The sequence below is a fragment of the Cryptomeria japonica genome, chromosome 4 (genome assembly GCF_030272615.1).
Source record: "Cryptomeria japonica chromosome 4, Sugi_1.0, whole genome shotgun sequence".
In the NCBI taxonomy this organism is placed as follows: Eukaryota; Viridiplantae; Streptophyta; class Pinopsida; order Cupressales; family Cupressaceae; genus Cryptomeria; species Cryptomeria japonica.
The window spans coordinates 249,397,605-249,417,971 of NC_081408.1; the positions used below are offsets into that span (position 1 = coordinate 249,397,605).

General features: G+C 34.7%; 1 protein-coding gene across 1 annotated transcript; it reads right to left on the reverse strand.

Annotated features, from left to right (window-relative positions):
• Positions 1 to 3,866: 3,866 nt before the first annotated feature.
• On the reverse strand, positions 3,867 to 6,947 carry LOC131875066 (putative leucine-rich repeat receptor-like serine/threonine-protein kinase At2g24130). Its single transcript, XM_059219079.1, has 3 exons — positions 6,915 to 6,947; positions 6,515 to 6,829; positions 3,867 to 4,598 (listed from the first exon to the last, which is right to left on the reverse strand). The coding sequence occupies exons 1-3, from the start codon at positions 6,945 to 6,947 to the stop codon at positions 3,867 to 3,869; spliced, it is 1,080 nt and encodes a 359-aa protein (XP_059075062.1).
• Between the last annotated feature and the right edge of the window lie 13,420 nt (positions 6,948 to 20,367).

Below are 20,367 nucleotides of genomic sequence, written 5' to 3' on the forward strand. Positions count from 1 at the left end.
TATATCTATTTTTAATGAAACAAATGATAAAACTAGCTTTCTCAAGGACACTCTAAACTCAATGGTGAGCTCACATTTGCACCAACATCCATCAAAATAAGTATATGGTACAAATAAAAAAATACTAAACCCCCCAATATAGCATTTCTATGAATTTCTAATTCTCAAAGTCATCATATGATGCAAGAGAAGATCATACACAACTTTTCAAGATCTATCAAGATTTGTACCCTAGGAATAGGTCATGCACAAATAAATCTCAACTATAAGAAGGGGTTTTCTAGATCTAAATCTTCATTACCATATAAAAGTTCATTGAGAACTCCACTCATCTCATGATCACTTGCAAACCAACATTAAACTTCTACAAAATAGTATGGCAAGAATAACTTAATTATGGATGAAAAAAATTGATTACAAATGTACATACGAGGCCTTGATTATAAATGCAAGGTTGATAGGTAGGATTGAATAAGGTAATGGAAAATGTCTTAATCCTATGGCATGAGAAAACTAAAGATAGATGAGATTACATTGTAAGTAAGACCTTCTAGAAATATTTGTAGGTCCTTAAATAAACTTAACTTGTGAATGACTGTGAAAAATATCTAACTCATGGCTAGTTAGATGATGTACCTTATTCACACCACAAAGGGGTAATTCTAATAGGGAAAACCCCTATTCACACCAAAAAATTCAATTTAAATTTTTTATGATTAGATATTATAGAAGATTCCTTTGTTACATATATATCTACATCACTAGATTTACCATATAATAATGATGAGGATCCATGTATGTAACATAAATCTACTATGAATTACAAGTATCATGTCATTTGGGCCTAAATGTATATTTTCATCAAGAACATACATGAGTGACCTGTAGCTTTCAATGCCTATCCTAGGTCACAAAATATGTATCCCAACACACAAGAGTGAAAGAAAAGTTATTTTGGTTAGAAAAGAGGAGAGGATAACCCTAATGAAATAATGTATATAATAGTATAGAAAAGGGTAATGAATATCAACTTAAAAGAATTGGATCTATATCATATGTCAAAATAGGCGGAAAATATAATCCCTTAAGCTAAGTATAAAGGTAATTAGGGTGGGTACAAAGGAATATATGCAAATGACTATAAAACATAAATAAGGATAAATTAATGAAGTGAAATGACACAAAATGAAGTTAACAACTAGGAAAAATATGTGCAACTAGAATATTATAGATCTAAAAACCCTAATGTGACAGGAAATCCTAGAAATACAATGAGATCAACCAAGATCAATCAATTTAACAAAAATCTAAAGGAAATAAACTTTCCTTAACTATGACCTCAAATAAACTAGTAAGATGCAATGAAATAAGCGTAGACTGACTAAGATCTAATGAGTGTATGTAGTGAGGCCTAATGTAATATTAAATTCAATACTAAGATGCAACATTAAATATAACATTTGGATTGGTGTACTTAGCTCTATGAGTAAAGAATTATGGTCATTGTTAAATATTATTGAATTTTACTAAAGTCTATTTTGAGAACGACACCTTTCCATCTTTAGAGCTCATCAAATTATACGATAAATTGGTGCTTTATTTAGGATAAAATTTATAGGTGCCTTATTTATAGTCTAGATTATTTTTTGTCTCTACTCTTGATCCAAATTGATATGTTCCTTTGCTCTACTAATTTCCTTATTAATCTTTACTTGTTCTACTCTTTTCTAGCATCCAAGACTAGGAAGATTTAAAAATACCTTTACAAGTTCAATATCAATGTCATAATGGAACATATTTTATTAGTTCAACTCACAAATTTCAATACAAATATAAAATCTAGAACTATATATCTACTAATTATGATTTATAAAAACTGGTGAAATGATCTAATTTAAAATATTTACGACATTTTATCAAAAAAATATTCTTCACTTAAAATTTCAAAGAAATGTTTGACTTCTAATATATTTTATTGAATAATTGTGAAAAAAAAATTATCTTTAATAATTATTCATGTTTAAATATTAATATAAAGTTAAAAATTTAACTACACAATTTTTTTCATATTGCATAGTAATAAAAAATTTATATTGTTTGTGAAATTTTGCATTCTATTAAGATACATATTTAATCATGTATCCAAATGATTGATATGACCCAAAATACATCATATCCACATCTCCTTTCCACTCACAATTTCAAATGTAAGCCCTAAATCATGTCACAATATACTATCCAATATGGGTAGCACAATATGAACATTATTCCACCTGCTCATAATATATACTATCAAAAATAATGTTTTAGGACATCATTATGTTCTAGATTGGCTAAGAGATAAAACAAGAGCAATTCTCTAGGCTTAGGATGTAGATGTAGACCAACTACCCCTATTTTTTGATTCAGTGGTATTTATATTTCTTTCATCATTAATAAAAGGTGAGATATCTATTGGTAATTGAAGAGTTTTAGGGGTATCAAGAAATGCACCTCTGATTGTATTTAGTCTATCAACTATCTCAGTCATATCAGGGCGCTCTTGAGGTGATTCTCTTGTGCAAAACAACCCAATTTGTATAAATTGAGTAAGGCATTCCATCACTGTTGATGTCTCTAAGTCACGAGCATTTATAAGAAGACAATTATCCACCACATCTGAGATTCTATTTGGAAAATGCATTTCTATCCATTTTCGTAGATTGATTCATTCTATCCACCTATCATCTGTTGGTCTCCTCCTTGTCAACAACTCTAAAATTAAGATTCCATAACTATATACATCTCCTTTCGTTGAAATATTTCTGCCAATTCCATATTCTATAATAAGAAATAAACAAGGACTAATAACTGGTTTATAAGATAAACAAAGAAAGCTAGTGAAACATATTGTGCAAGAATGAGAAATGTGTACCTAGAGCAAAGTAGCCAACAGATCCTTTAAATGCATCTATAGAAGTCAAAGAATCCATGGAATTGCCAAAAATAATATTGGAAAGGCCAAAATCTACTATGCATGAAGTCATGTCGTCTCCTAATAGGACATTGTTGGGCTTGAGGTCACAGTGGATCACTTGAACAAAGCAATAATGATGAAGATAGGCCATTCCTTGTGCTATCTCCATTGATATCCTTAATCGATCACTCAAATTTAATTTGCATTGGCCTCCTTCACGAGGATACAACCACCTCTCTAAACTTCCATTTGACATGAACGGAAGAATTAAAGCTTTAAAATCAAGGTTGGAGCATGTTGAGATGATTTTAATTACATTGCAGTGCCGAACTCTCTTTAATGCATTACATTCTCTATTGAAACTTTGGTGAGCATATTCATCTTGGAATTTCAAACTTTGGTGAGCATGTTCATCTTGGAATTTCAGAACTTCAACAACAATATTTGTACCATCTTTTAGAATCCCTTTATAAACTGATCCAAAACTGCCAATTCCTAAAAGATTTTCATCACTGAACCCGCCAGTTGCATCTACTAGTTCTTCATATGAAATTTTTGGAGGCCATACTTTGAGAGCAAGGGTACAAGAATATCTCCATCTATATGAAAATGCTACCAATAGAAGAGACATGGTCAAAATTGCAATGCCAAGTACAACAAGAATTATTACCTTTTTGGAGACAGATGTCTCTTTGTGTTTGGAACAAGAGCATGGCAGCAAGTTCATCCATCCACCACAAAGGACGAGATTTCCCATAATTTTAGAGGCATCAAGTGTTGCAAAAACTCCTCCCTTTGCGACCTCTCTAGTTAACATGTTTGAAGAGAGATTGAGATGCTGGAGCATTTTCATCTTTTTGAAAGCCACCGGTATTGTACCTGACAAATTATTGCAAGAAAGATCCATGTACTATAGATTTTTTAGATTTACCAATGATACAGGAATTGGCCCCTCAAATGCATTCCCAGAAAGATTTAGATACATTAACCCCTTGCAGCTTTCCAGTGCACTGGGAATGCCACCCGAGAAATTGTTTTGAGAAACATCTATAGCTAAAACCATAACCATTTTGCTCATTTCCAAAATAGAACCCTGCAGTAAATTCCCAGAAACATTGAAATAGAACTCAAGATTCTGCAGACCTACAACTTTAGAAGGTATATTTCTTGTTAGTTTGTTGTGTGCCATGTCCACCAGCTCCAAAGTCTTGCATTTTCCTAAACTCGCAGGTATTTTCCTTGATAGTTGATTGTGACTAAGGTCAAGCTCTCTTAAGTGTGGAAGGGCACCAAGACCTTGTGGAATTTGCCCTGAAAGCATGTTCTGACTGAGAGACAACAATCCAAGCCTTTTGGATTGGCCAAAACATTCTGGAATTCTCCCATGTAAATTGTTTGTGTGCAGGTACAATCTTTCAAGATTTGGAAGTCTGTAGAGTGCAGATGGAATGGTCCCATTGAATCGGTTTCCTTTTAGACTTCGATATGACAACATTGTGAGGTTACCAATCTCATCTGGTATGTTTCCCCCAATTTTGTTTGAGCCTAATATTAAAACTGATAACGAACTCGAAAGGCAACCAATTGAAGTGGGCAAGACGCCAGTGAGATGATTAAATGACAAAACAAGGTTTCTCAGCTGCTGCATTTTCCCAATTCCCAGTGAGATGATTAAAGTATACTAACCACATACCCTGTACATGGTTTAAAAACTAAAACCACGTATGCGGTTCAGAAACTAAAAACCCCGTACGTGGTTTTAGTTTTTAAACCGCGTACGTGTTTGTTTATCAATAAAATGCAATTCATTTAGCATTCCATTAGGTTTTTCGGTAGGATATATACATATTAATAACATTTCTCTTTTTCTTTTATCTTTCTTATACTTTAAGTTATATTTTATGTATATATTGTCAGGATGTTTGAGAGTGGTTCCAGATCTCTAAGAGTTATAATGCAGATTCTAGTTTTTTAAGTATTCTTATAAACTTCAGACTTAGTCAAATTTTAGTAATCAGCATGCTTATATGAACATTATCTCTGTCATCTTTTCCCTACATTCCCCCTCTCTCTTCCTTCACCCCTACCTTTTTGTCTCTTACGCATCTCCCTCTCTACTTTCTTCCCTCTCTCAAGTATCTCTCCCTCTCTACTTTCTTCCCTCTCTCGGGTATCTCTCCCTCTCTCAAATATCTCTATCTCTCACTCTCTCCCCCTCTCTTCAGTGTCTCTCTCTCTCTCTCATTCTATCCCTCTCCCTCCCCCTCCCTTTCTCTTCCTTTGTCAAGTATTTCTTTCCCTCTAACTCTCTTTCTCTCTCCCCCTCTCCCTCCATTTCTCTTTCTCTCAAGTCTCTCTGCTTCTCTCTATCAAGTCTCTGGCTATCAACTTCTCTCTCTCTCTCTCTCTCTCTCTCTCTCTGGTAATTGGTTTATTATATTTTCTACCTACCATTAATTGTTATTGGCTAAATATGTATTGGGAAATAAAATATTATATGAGGTTGGGTAGGTAAGTTTTATTGGATTTTGGATTATTTTCATTGGCTGGTTTGGAGGCTATGGTTTTTCAATTTAATTATTTTTATTCAGCAGCTTGTGCATTGTGTTGGGTTACCAAGTTTGAAGATTTCTTTTTGTTGGTGTAAATAATTATTCATCATGGATATTATTACACTTACTTAAATTTACTTAGGATAATGCATTTCATACTAGTTTGGATATGAGACACTTGGGTGTTTGTGCCACATTGGGATAGTGTGTGTAGGAGAAATTCCACCTTTTATGGTGTTGATCTTGTTATTACACTATCATATCCACTTATTGTGGAGTGATAATTCCACCTTCGGTGGGTGATCCACCTCATGTGGACTATTATATTATTTCTCCTACCTACCCACACCTATTTCCTACCTACCCTTGTTTCTTATTGAGCCACATGTCATATTTGTGTGCTCATACATATCCCTAGCCTTGCCTATATAAGCAGGCTCATCTACATTGTATGTAACTATTGAATCATTGTTATTGATCATTTCTATTGATGAGAATACAATTTATTCTTGTCCCATATTATGTCTCTATTTTGTACATTTCATTGAGCTCTTGATCTTGGCAAAATCCAACATGGTATCAGAGCCATTCGGGCTTCATTGATTCGTCTTGAAGAGGCATTATTGTGACGTCAAGAGGTAGATCTGAGGAGTAGCATCTTTTGGAGGCATCCTAGACCAGATCTGACCTCGCAATTGCTTCCAGAAGGCCGTTTCCATGAATTTTGGTTATAAATTCGACCTATTTTGGTGAGAAAATTTTTTTCTCCAATTTTGCTAGTATTGTACAGATTTCGAAATTTTTTTATTATTTTTCAAAAAAAAAAAAAAAATTTGTTTTTTTGAAATATTTTGTCAAAAAAATAAAAAATAAAAAAAAAAATTGAAAAGTTGAAATCAAAGAAAAAATTTAAAAAAAAACCAAAAAAAAGGATTTTTGGGGGATCCGCAGACCCCCCCCCCCCCCCCCCGTGACCCCGTAGGTTGCAGGTTCCTGTGACACGTACCTGTCTACAGCACAGCCCGTACCTCATCCTACCCGCCGCCCCGAACAGTACCGCCGCCGAATTCTTTTTCCGTGCCGCCGACGCACCTCCGCCTGCACCCACGCCCGCCGAAGCCCGCAGCTGCAACGCCGTCTGTGTTGAGCTCCCGTGCCGCCAACGCCGCCCTCCCGAGCTCCCTCCCGCGTAGCCACCAACTTCCTCTCGGCCTCCGGCAGCGCCCGCACTGCCATGTGGACAGGCCCAGCTCCTCCGCCATGCGAAAAATCGACGAACCCGCGCCCGCCACGTGGCAGGCGGCCACTGCCCCGCGAGTACCTTCCGTACAATCCATACACTGACACATACGCACAGACCACCACATCATCTGCCAAATCAGCCTGCCCAGTCAGCAAATCCGTACGGTACGGAATACACAGTCACATGTCCACGTCATCTGTCCGTACAGTACGGACATCCAGTCAGCAGAGAGCAAAGTTTTTGCGATGGTTGTACGACCGTCAAATTTAACATAGTGACTTGCTGATGTCAGCACCACATCAGCAGGGTTTGAAAATTTTTGGACCCCCTCTCATTGAGCTTTTTGATTTTGCAGTTCAACTTCAAATGGCCATAACTTGCTCATTTTTGCTCCTTTTTGGGTGCAATTTTTTTTGAAATGGGCTAGAATTTCGTGCTCTCCACAATGGTGAAGAAATTTTTTGATTTTGATACACGGATTTTTCAAAAAATGTAGTTTTTGGTGACTGTACCTGAGTAATCCCAGTTTTTGCAACTTCCGAGGCTTCGTTTGGGGTCATACGACCTCCTTTTCAGGTGCCATTTTTTTTGAAAGTGCGTATTTTTTTGTCTACTTTCACTTGATGCTATCAGATTGATGCCATTATAAGTAGGACTTGTACTTTTAGATTTTAGCAATTTTTGGCTCTTTTGGTACTTGTATATTTGCTTGAATCTTAGTTAGATTCATTGCACTATTGATTGAAGTCTCTTGTATCTCATTTGAGAAGTTCTAAAATTTGCATCATAAGTCCACTTTTCCTTGTTTTGCAAGTGGCTCATTGTAATCGCACTAAGTATAAAGTGCCAAAATCATCACTTTAGGGGGGGTACATTGATTGAGTTAATTTGGGGGGGTGTCTCTTGTGCTTTTGTGCTCTTGTGTTCCTTCCTTTTTGCTGCTATGGGTTCTTCTAAGTTTCCTTTCTTAACTCCACATAATTATGCTACTTGGAAAATTGATGCATGGAGTAAACTTATGGAAAAAGGACTCACTCATTACATTGATGGAACTATTGTTGCTCCAACTAATCTTAAGGCTGATCCAGTTGGTCACTTAGATTGGCTCACTAAAAATATCATGGCAATTGGTACCTTAAGAAAGTATGTATCAAAGGATCTCATTTTTCATATTGAGAAATGTACTCTAATCAAGGATGCTTGGCAAAAGTTTCAAGACTTGTATGGTCAAATTGATGAGATTAGGGGATATCAAATTGATAGTGATCTCACCATGTTAGATCCCAAGAAATTTGATACTATACAAGATTATGTCACTAAGGCAAATGAGTTGAGGGCACAACTCAAAGATTGTGGCATTGATAAGAAGGATACTCAATTGATATTCAACTTGATAGGCAAGCTTCCACAAGAATATGCAGCATTTGTTTCTAGTTTCCAAACCCATAGGATGACAATGGGTTCAAGCTACACAATGCCTACATTTGATGCTTTCAATGAAATGTTGATGATGGAACAAACTAAGTTGATAAGCATGGGCATTCATAAGGCTTCTAAGTCTCAAGCATTAGTGGCAAATCAAGGGAACAAAGGAAATCAAGGAAAGGACAACTCAAACAAGAAGAAATGGCAATCAAAGCCTAAAGAAAAAGCACCATCTTCTCCACAACAAGGAGATTCATCCTCTTCCAAGAGAGAAAATTCACCAAAGAGGGAGAGACCTACTTGTGCTTATTATAAAAAGATTGGTCATGAGGAGCATCGTTGCCATTCTAAGAAGATTGATGAGCTCACACATATCATCAAAAAGCATAACATTGATTTGCCTAAAGTCTACAAGAAGGATGATTCGTCAACTTCCACTTCCTCACATTCAAAAGGAAAAGGGCAAGCATTCATGGCTTCTACAAGTGGGAAGACTCACTTTTTTGGAACAAGAAAAGGAAAAGCTCTATGTGCTACTATCAGTCATGATTCAGAGAGATGGCTTCTAGATTCAGGGGCTTCTCATCATATGGTATCTTCGCAGTCTATGTTCTCTACATTTGAGCCTTGCACCATGCCACAAATTTTGATGGGCAATCATACATACATGGATGTGATTGGGAAAGGATCTATTGACATTGGGGATAACTCCTTCAATGATGTGTTGTGTGTACCCCACTTGACAAACAATCTCCTTTCTATCTATCAAATCACACATGGCGCAACTAAGAGAGTTGTGGAGTTCACACCTGACTCAGTTTTCATTAGAGACATGGAGACTAGAGCTATCATTGCAACTGGGGTGGTTGATCATGCATCTCAGTTATACTCCTTTTCAGATTTTGTTGATGATGATGATTTCACATTTGATGATTCTACACATTATGATCACACTTCTTGTGATAGTTCAGATTTTGAGGAGAACTTTGGACACTTGAACATGGGGATTCTCACATGTGACCCCGTTCTTGAGTCTTGTATTTCATCTCCTCATATTGGTATCACATCACCTATTGCACTTGATTATGTGGATAGTGCGACAGTTTTGCCTTCATGTGATTCAGTGCAGCAGGATATTCATTATCTTCCAGCTTCAGATTCATGGGATGATTACTTGACAGATATTGCAGATTTGTTTGTGGAATCCTACATTGCAGATTTGGGAGACATCATTGATGACATTCATCTTCTCTTTGATGAAGGTGATCCTTCTTCGATTGTTGCGAGGGCACACTCTGACCCTCTTGTTCATTCTCTACATGATCATTCTTTCGAGGTTGACATGATTGTGGATACTTATGTACAACAGTTGGAGGAGGTCTCTTTATTTTTTGAGGAGACATATGAGTCTTTGGGACATGTTCTACATCCATCTCCACTAGAACTTGGAGTGCCTTTTTTAGCAGTGTGGCACAGTTTACCACCTTTGGAAGGGGTATCTTTCAACATCGACATGGGGACACTTGAGTAGTTTTCAGAGATTCCTTTCATCATGAGTTTTCTTCATACATCTTCCCTTCATGATTGGGGAGACTTCATGGATACACCTTTGGTTTTGTTTCTTCTTAAGGGGAGGAATGTTGTTCGATGTTCATGGAGTAGTTTCTTCATACATCGAGCTTCTATCATTGGTGCAGATTCTCCATTGAGGGGGGGTCACAGTTTGACTTCTCTTCTTCTCTCATATTGGGGGGGACTTTTTCCTCACATGGGGTTTTGTTCCTCACATTCTTCTATGAGAGTTCTCTTGTATAGCTTTCATCTCTCTTTTTGGGGAAGGGTTTTTTCCCATTGGGTTTTTCTCTCTTTCCCCACTTTGTGAGAGATTTCATTGCATTGGTTTTCATGCACTTGCATTTGTACATGGGTACCTAACATGGCCTCATAGCCGGGACCCATCTTGCATTGCTTAGTTGCATTGTAGACTTAAGTGCATTCCCCTAAGTTGCACTTAAGGGGGGGTGTTGGTGTAAATAATTATTCATCATGGATATTGTAGCATAGGAAATTAGGAATCATCACAAACAAGTCAAAACATTAATCATTGTCTAATCACAAAAAGCTAGAATGCAATGAATCTATCCTAAGCACACTCAATAGAGACATGAAATCAAAACATTCAAAATTAAAGACATATGCAAACCAATGGTAGATTTGAATACTTCTTCATGCGGCTCCATTGTCCTTCTTTCTTCTCCAAATAGCCTTTGTTTGTGGATCTCACCTTCAAGTGCACAAACCTAATGTGAAAGCAAGATTGATATTGGCACAAGAGTACTAGAAGAAGTGATTATTTCTCATTATCTGATTCTGTAATTATATGATTGCAAAAGTGATTACCAATTAGCTTTGATTGATGAAGATCATCCAATTTATAGAAGAATTGGAGAGATGACAAGATTAGCATGATGCAATTCAAATGGAAATTGCAAATCAATTATGTCAATTATGACAAATTATGACAAATTATGCACCTTCTATGCAAAATTTGTTGATTGATAATTTATGACAAATTATGACAACTTCTATGTCAAAAATTGATTGATTGTCAATTATGACAAATTATGACAAATTGAAATGTCATTCCCATGAATTTAGGAGAGAAATAGGAGAGAAATTAAATTTAGGAATTAGAAAATTGGAAAATAGGAAATGAGGAATTAAGAAATTAGGAATTGATGAAAATTAGAAATTAGGTAAATTAATTAATAATCTTTCATTTGTTAATTAATTCACAAAGAGGAATAATTAGCCAATTAAATGAACATTTAATTGTGACAAGAAGACTTAGGATAAATAAATAAATTATTTAATCCTAGAGGAAGAAATGACACACAAGGTTAAATGATTAAATCACAAAACCCTAGAAGATAAATTAGCAATGCGAGAATGACAATTAGGTCTTGATTGAAGATAATTGATTCGATTTGATCATGATTCTGATTAAATGATTTGATTGATAAATACGCCAATTGACGAGGAACAATGACAAATTGATCCAAATTGACATAATTGAGACAGACAACGATCGATGACAAATCGATCGCAAAATGACAAGATCGACAAGAGGACAAGAATCGATGACAAAATAGATTGCAAGACGACAAGATTGAAAATGACCACGATCGATGACAAATCAATCGCAAAAATGACAAAATTGAACATGACAATGATCGAAATCGATCGCAAAATGACAAGATTGCAAATGATAAGGTTTGATGACAAATCGATAAGATTGATAAGAGGACAACGATCAATGACAAATTGATCGCAAATCAACAAGATTGATAAGAGGACAAAACCCTAATTAGGATTGACGATGTCCAAAATGATGACAAATGAGCACATACATTGATGCGACAGGCTAAAATCGATCAAAATCATGATTGGATAGGGTTGTCGACAAGACCAAATTTGAGAGCGAGACGAATGAGGAATGTAGAAGAATGACTCGATGTTCGCAAATGATAAAAACCAAGTGCATGACATAGGAGAAAATGTTAATGCGACGCAAAAACCTAAAATGAGGCAATGCGCAAATGTTAAAATATGACTCCACAAGCGTTGACCATTTTTAGGTGTCTACAGATATTATTACACTTACTTAAGTTTACTTAGGATAATGCATTTCATAGTAGTTTGGATATGAGACACTTGGGTGTTTGTGCCACATTGGGATAGTGTGTGTAGGAGAAATTCCACCTTTTATGGTTTTGATCTTGTTATTACACTATCATATCCACTTATTGTGGAGTGATAATTCCACCTTCGGTGGGTGATCCACCTCATGTGGACTATTATATTATTTCTCCTACCTACCCACACCTATTTCCTACCTACCCTTGTTTCTTATTGAGCCACATGTCATATTTGTGTGCTCATACATATCCCTAGCCTTGCCTATATAAGCAGACTCATCTACATTGTATGTAACTATTGAATCATTGTTATTGATCATTTCTATTGATGAGAATACAATTTATTCTTGTCCCATATTATGTCTCTATTTTGTACATTTCATTGAGCTCTTAATCTTGGCAAAATCCAACACTTTTGCATCTTGATTTGGAGCTTGGAGATTTTGGATTGAGCTTGATTGGATTGTGTTGGACACTTCTTCAAATACCATTTTGCCATTACTTCAAATTCAGGTTGGGGGATCTTCCCTTTTGAAATTTATTTTCAATTTTGTCTTCTTTGTGTTTGTAGAAAGATTGTATTCCAGGTGTATTTGGGAAAATAAATCTAATTCTATAGTTTTCTATAGTTCTGGAATTTAATATTTCATGGCATAAATTATAATATATAGTTTTGCAATATAGTTTGGGGAAATTATTCAGTGGCTTTGGTTTTGCTGTGAATGCACAGTTGTGTATATTTTCCTATGTGAATTCTTGCTTATTTTCTTAAGATTGCATTGGTTTTGAGAGCTTTATTGTGCTATGAGGATCTAGAAGTGTATTTGGTTTTCTCCGGGAGTGTCTTAGTTTGGCATAGCCGTAAGAGAGATATCTTTGGGATTTTCTCTTTTGTTGTATGTGTATGTTTTTGTCTGGAGTTGTTTCCCTTAAGTATTCATTTGAGTGTGTCTTGTTATTTTGTTTGTGCTATTGAGGCATGTAAGGCCTTATGTGAATCATTTTTTATGAAGTTTTGGCCGAGAGCTGTGAAGATTGGAAATGTACTATCTTTTCTATATGGTTTATGTTTTATTAATTCATTTATGCCTTCCATTAGGTAATGTTTGGGAATCCCTTTTGTGAATGATTTTAGGACTTAGAACATTTTCTATGATTTCATTTATTGAAGTTGTATTCTGGTTCTTTCCATGCAAATTTTCTATCTGTTTCATATGTGCTAGAGATTTGATCATATGCACTATTTTGTTTTTTGTATGCACCAATTTGTTATTCTTATAAACTAAATGGTTTATCATATGTGATGAAGTATTTATCAAATGTGTTGAAAGGATTTGCAAATGCACCACAGAATTAGTCATATGCGCTAATATGTGTTATTCTAGAATTTTCTCAATTTGCTTATCTGTTCTATTTTTTTCGAATTTGATCTTGTACCAGAGGCTTTTGTTGAGGTTTTCTAATGTTTACCAGCACTGAATTTTATCTAGTTTGGTTATTTGTTATGATTTTATGCTCTGATAATTTTATATGCCTTGCCATAAAGGATTTATGCTTCTCCAACATGTTGACAAGCCATGTTGTGAGGTTTATTATTTTTACCCCTTGGTCTCCTTGTGTTGTGCATTGTAGCGCTCGGGTTTGTGACATGGCTTAACCACCTCCTGTGGATTTTATAAGTCTAGTGGTTGTATCACGCATTAACAGGTTGATCTTTTGGTGCAACGACAACCCCACTTGTAACAAGTGGTATCAGAGCTTGGTCACAAGTTCAAACCCCTCGCTTGCACTGGGGGGGATTGTTGCAAGGTGTACACCCTTGGTCTCCTTGTATTGTGCAGTGCAGTGCTCGGGTTTGTGACATGGCTTAACTACCTCCTGTGGATTCTATAAGTCTAGTGGTTGTATCATGCATTAACAGGTTGATCTTTTGGTGCAACAACAAATTTTATTTCTTTTTCTCCAACGAGTTGATAAGCCTTGTTGTTGAGGATTATTTCATATTATGGCAGATTTTGATTGTCCATGAGATGGATTTGATTTGTTATTTTGGATTGAGTCTCTTGATTGATATTGATGGCTATGTTTTCATATGCACTGTTGTAGATTCTTTTGGATGTTGCTTCAGCCTCCTTTCTGTTATTGTTGTTTTGGAACATGTTAGGGGGAGTGGGCTTGCATGTGATGATCAAGGTCATGGGAGATAGGATACTAAGAGGTTCCTTGTAAGGATGCTTATAGTCTAGACCGTCAAGGAACATTGGAAGTTTTCCTTATTGTAAACAAGTGATAACATTAATAATTAATTAGATGTGTTGGGTAATTAGGATTCATCTCATCAAGATAATTAATAGTTGTGAGCCCCAAGACTTGATCCTAGGGAGGATGTTTTAGGATAAGCTTGGGAAGACCATTGCAATGACAAGTCAATCTCTCTTGTTCTATCATAGGTTGAGATGACTCCACATGTCTATCAGGATTATGCCTTATAGGGCAATGCTTTTATGTTTTTGGAGGATAGAAAGTGATGGCATTCCACTCCTACATGTATCCTTTTCTTGATTTATGATTTTATCTTGATTGTTTGATATGCCTCTAGGAGTTTATATTTGTGATTGCCTTTTGATTGTAGTATGATTATATTTTTGGTTGTAGTGCTAGAGTTCATGAGTCTCTTTGGTTGTTAGGTGTCAGATTAGGTTTAGAGTGTATGTTGGGACCTTGTGTCATCTCCTAGCATGGGGGTTGGTACCTTTGGTTCCACATGATCAGGTGGTTGATGCCTTTGTCCATTGGGATGTCTTCTTGGATTCATCATGTGTTGATGTGGATTCTTCTTAATTGTAGCTTATGGATGATTATTGTAGCAGATGGGTGTATTTGATATCATGCTAGTTGTAATGTATTTATCATGTAAAAGATGTAGATGAGATTATGTATTAAGGGAGTAATGTTCTTGATGTATATCTCATGTATTTTTTATAGTGGATAGACTTGGCATACGATTGTAGAGATGAACATTGTGATGTATTATGCATTTATTCTTGTGAAGATATGGGATCATGTCATTAGATGGTTATGATAGATTTATCTAGAAAATGAAGTATATTTATGTTATTGGATGTTGTAATAAGATTCTTGTTATAGATAATTGTAATAGTTAGAAAGGAATCTATGGTTAATGGATGAGTTGTAGGATGTAATGTTTAAGGGAATTTATGTAAATAGAATTGACATATTGTAGGAATTATGGTTGGTGAATGATATTGTGTCTATATGGATGAAATTTATATTCATGTTCATGTTAAAGAATAGAAAAGGAATAAATAATCATGTGTATCTTGTATTTAGATAATCATGGTAAAGGAAATGTGATCATGATAGTGGAAGAAATGGTTACAAGAATTAGGAAATTTTGGAATTCGTATAAAATGAACTTAAGGAAATGGATTGGGTTCAATTGAAAGTTAGCATATCATGTTAGTTAGTTTCATATCATGAAAAGATAGGAATTAAGTGTATAGCATGGATAATAATTATCTTAAGTGTTGTAATGGGAATGAGTAGATTATTATTGCTTATGTTGGTAGTATAAGTAATGACATTGAGATACCCCAGGGAGATGATAGTGATGTTATGTTATTCCACTTGCGTAATTATATTTATATGTTATGATTAATTTTCATAATGATTAGATGATTATGGATGTAATTTATTATGCATAGATGATGATATGTGTTGTATTAGATGTTATTTTAAATTTTTTTTATCCTCCATTAGTATGGTAGTTGCTTTATTTCTCTAGGGTATTTTGGAAGACATTACATCAAATCCATTTGTGATTCAAGTAAGTGGATTCACCTGTCTCTTTAATGCAATGCTTATGGGAAATAGTTATAGTTCCTAGTTTACATGCCTAAGTTTGTGAATACCTATATTGAAACACCTTACATTTTGGTGAGCCCAACACAGTGGTTGCATTAATTGTAATTTTAATTTCAAAATATGATTTATATGCATCTAATTAATACATTTTTGCAATCATTTCTGAAATACATTATTTATGCACTTAATTCATAAAAAAGTAGAGGTTTAAGTGACAAAAAACCCTAATTGCTTTTATAAAATTAACTCGTGCATTTAATTATTTCTATTTTTTATGTTCATATCTAATTGTTATTTCATATTATTTTTATATTTTGAAGAATTTATTGATCACATCTATCATTTATTTAGTACATTTTATTGGTTAATCAATCATTTTCATAAGAGGCATTGTGATTGTAAATCAATTCAATTAGTTGTTCCTTATTTTAGAATGAGTTTGACTACCCTCTCTCCCACATCCAATATCTTGATGAGAAGAAATTATAGACATGGCATCCCAAAGTTTAAAACCTAAGGGTTTTGAGCTTGAGTTCAATAACCTATTCCATGGGAATTTGGGTGAAACATCTATTCCTACATAAGAGATTCCTAAGATTATGGAGAACCATTCTCCTTGCATTTATCATGATGATTATGAGTCCTTAATGTAATGCCCCACCAAGAAACCCCGAAGGGATAAAGCTAAAACACAAGAATAGAGTGAAAAGATTTTTTTTTAAAGTTAACCACAACATAATTATACAATGATATATCATAAGCTCAAATAACACAACAGAAGACTAAAATAACACCTAAAGAGTATCCCAACATAATTACTCAATTCAACACTTAACTCAACTCATGCTAATTAATCCAATTGAGTTGATTAACTTAATGACATGATAATACTTTAACAAGGATAAATTCTTTCGGTAAGTTAAAATTATAGATAACATGATGAGTTCATCCATTAAGGTTAAAAACATAGATAACATGATTAAGTTCATCCATTACAATTTAACCATACATAACATTCAATCTTACATTAAAACATATGGCATGCATCTACTTTCCATGCATACTTTAATTTCATTAAAAACTAATGAATACATTCCATTATTCGAATCTACATTCTTCATGATCCAAATTACTGCATTTAATAGGATGACTACATACATGTACTTAATATTAACTTCATCTAATCCACATTATACATTTTAACTGAAATGCCACCCATACATGCTAAATTAAAAAGGAAACATAAGAACTTAAACACCACATAACACCAAAATGATATCGGAGTTCACCTCTAGTGGGCTACATCTCCGGGTCTGCTCAACTACAAGACCCCTTTGATAAAATAAAAGGGTGAAGAATACATAAGGTTCACATCATTTACATCCTTCCATCAAGGCGTACATAAACCAATAATACATTCGACCACATCGGTCCAATAGATACATGAATGATCCCTGAATAGGAAAAGGATCCAACTGAACATGATAAGAAGCAAATACAAAGATCAACTGGATCATCTATGAAATTAAATCTTCGTAACCCATCATAAGCAACCCATGGTCAAGCATGAATATCAGGTTCTCACAAGGGCATAAACAATAGGACGACTCCACAACAGTGCTCCTAACAAAGAGAACACAACCAACACACTAGCAAACATAAGGGACAAGTGTCATCACATAACTTGGTATGGTTACCATGGCAGGTCTCCATAGGTTCCAGCCCCATCTACTGGGTTACCCTAGCAACCTATCCCAAACCTCCAGCCCATCCAAGTCTCATGTGGACCCAACACACCCTTTCACAAAGACAAGGTTGATGGTTTGCCATTTCAGGCCTTCTCACTACATGCCGAGTTTATACTAGCACTCATCCCATGCGTAAGGCACAATTATCTTACTTAATGTTTTCATTAACTAACTCTCTAATGTGCTATTAGGTTATCACTTATTTAGACACAATTTCGATGGGTTACCCAACAAGCACTTTGGGCGTGACCCCCACTCGAAAGACACTTTCCCATATGACACTAGACCATAATAAAATGAACTCCTAAACCAATGAATACACCAGGACAAGATTACGAAGTTCAATACAGTAGGAATACCCACTTGGTCAAACAAGATTTCATACAAGGTGCACTGACTGACGATACTCTAACTAGAGACTTGACCAACTATGGTCAACCACGAACTAACATTCAACACCCGCATAAAGCACATGATCGGATACAAAACCATCACATGAAAATAGTAAATACTCGAGATCAAGGACATAAGCAGGTACCCAAAATAAACATACGACAATATCCAACAATCACAATAAAGGACTTGCCATTTCTTAATCAAATGCTAATACACAAAATTAAACATGCATAGGCATAAATCGAAAAAGACAACCTTTTTCCATATTATTTAAACATTAAAATCGATCCAGTTTCCTAATAGATCTAATTAGATTACAATTTCGTCTACCTTGCCTAGGTACATGTCATTTATGGTTTACTCACTAAAGTTTGTTTTGCATCATACAATAATTTAAATACTTCAGCATGTGTTTCCAAACCGAAATCACATGAATATAAATATAATGTATGCAGTACACACAATGATATAAAATCAAATATTCATTGATTAGCTAAAAATATGATATTCATTTTTCAAAATAAAACATCTTTCTCATACTTGTTCAAAAACAATAATCTAATCTCATCTCTTGCAACACAATTACATACTTTCCAAAAATGGAAATATACATTTAAAAAGGAAATAAAATCAATGATCATTTACTAGTTAAAATAATACTTCCTTGCATATATATATAGAAAATACAAATTAAATATTAATTAATATATATATATATATATATATATTAATCCACCATGAATAAAATATATACTAATTAATAATTAATAATAACATTACAAATTAAATATTAATTAATATATATATTAATCCGCAATTAATAAAATAATAATAAATAATAATAAATAATTAAAAAATATATTTAATTTTTTTTTAATAAAATAATATTAAAAACTTTTTAAATAAACCAAATTTTAAAATGCGATGCATTTATTTTTATTTTAAATAAAATAAATAAAAATAAGCAAAGAGCAAACTCGCGAGGGCCACCTCCCATCCATGGGAGTGGGGGATGTGCCCTAGCCACAGAGACTGTAGCTACAATGGTGGACGCAGGCCCAAAGCCTCCACATAGTGGACACGAGGTCCTTGCGGCCACCATGGGGTTGCAGGTCTCTGCAGCCACAATGTGGTCACAAGGCTTTGTGGCCACCAGTGTGGTCACAGATCTCCAAGGCTACGAGCCTGTGGAGGAGAGGGGGGTGTGGGTTGAGCCTCGACTCCTCCACCCTCCAAAACCCAGTCCGCCCAAAATAAATTTCATTTCATATTTTATTTTATATTTAATAAAAAATTTTAAAAAGGAAAACCTAGTTTGTTTGTAATTCAAAATCTCATTGCTATTCTTTTCTATTCACCAATCTAAAAGATTTTTCAACAACAAACACATTTCTTGAAAAACCAATCTATAAATTCCTTTGGCAACAAAGGAGATTAATAAAAATCCTACCTCCATATGCAATCCTAGAAGAGATTTGTTGAAGAGCCCAACCTGCAAGCTCCAGAAATTCCTCCTCCCACAAATACCCAAAATTTCTCCAAAACCATTCTCTCCCAAGAATATTTTCCAGAAATATCTCTCCAAAAACAATCCTCCCAAAATATTTTTCAAACCTAGGTTAAATGGAAGAAAGTTTGACCAAAAATTCTTATTTTTGGATTTAAAATATTTTCTTTTAAATAAAAATAAAAATTCTTTTTGACAAATCAAATATACTAAACTTGCTTTTCTTTTTAAAAATTGATTTTCTCAATAAATTGAAATTAACCTTTCTATTTCCTGATTAAAGTCCTAATTACCGATTCTGTGATAGATTGTTTTTGCTATCGGTTATACCTTACCAGTTGGACTACTAGACTTTGATGACTGTAAGAACATAGTTGCCATCAATTAAAATATAAAACTAAGTCATCACTTAAGAATCTCATTATTTTAAAAATCAGACATGTATCAATTGCATCAAGCAAACAATCATTACTGGTTCAGTTCAAGCAATCCTTCTCACCACTGGATTGGGGTTTCTGGATCACCCTAGCAAATTCACCTTTCTTTGGTGCCTTGTAAAATATCTGAATCATATTCAGTTTCTGATTTTATCGAAATGACCTCCACATAGTCTCTCTAAGTCTTCTGCTTCTTCCCGAGAACACCTTTTCCCTTTGTACATACATCGTAGGGTTCAACTTTAGCAGTAGGTGTCTTCACTAGAGTGGGAGGTCTTGTTACCTTTACTTTAACAAGAGAAGATGCAATCTTTTTTTTCTTTTCTTCTTCAACTACATCCCTTACTTCCCTAGCAGCTCTTACTCTCTCCTAGGGATGGCCTTCCTCAACAAGAATATCTTCAACAATATTTGCCACCTTCCTCTTCCTTGCCAGTTTTGAAAACTTGGAGTCCACCTCAATTGATTTTTCTTTGCAGGTTCTAAACCTCTCCTCCTTGGGGTCTTTTGGAGAATTTAG

Coding starts and splice junctions, on each gene's coding strand:
- LOC131875066 (XM_059219079.1), bottom strand. CDS start 6,947: ATGACGTGGACATGTGACTGTGTATTCCGTACC. Junction 6,830..6,914: donor GTGACTGTGTATTCCGTACC/GTACGGATTTGC, acceptor ATTGTACGGAAG/GTACTCGCGGGGCAGTGGCC. Junction 4,599..6,514: donor ACGGGCTGTGCTGTAGACAG/GTACGTGTCACA, acceptor GGGAAAATGCAG/CAGCTGAGAAACCTTGTTTT.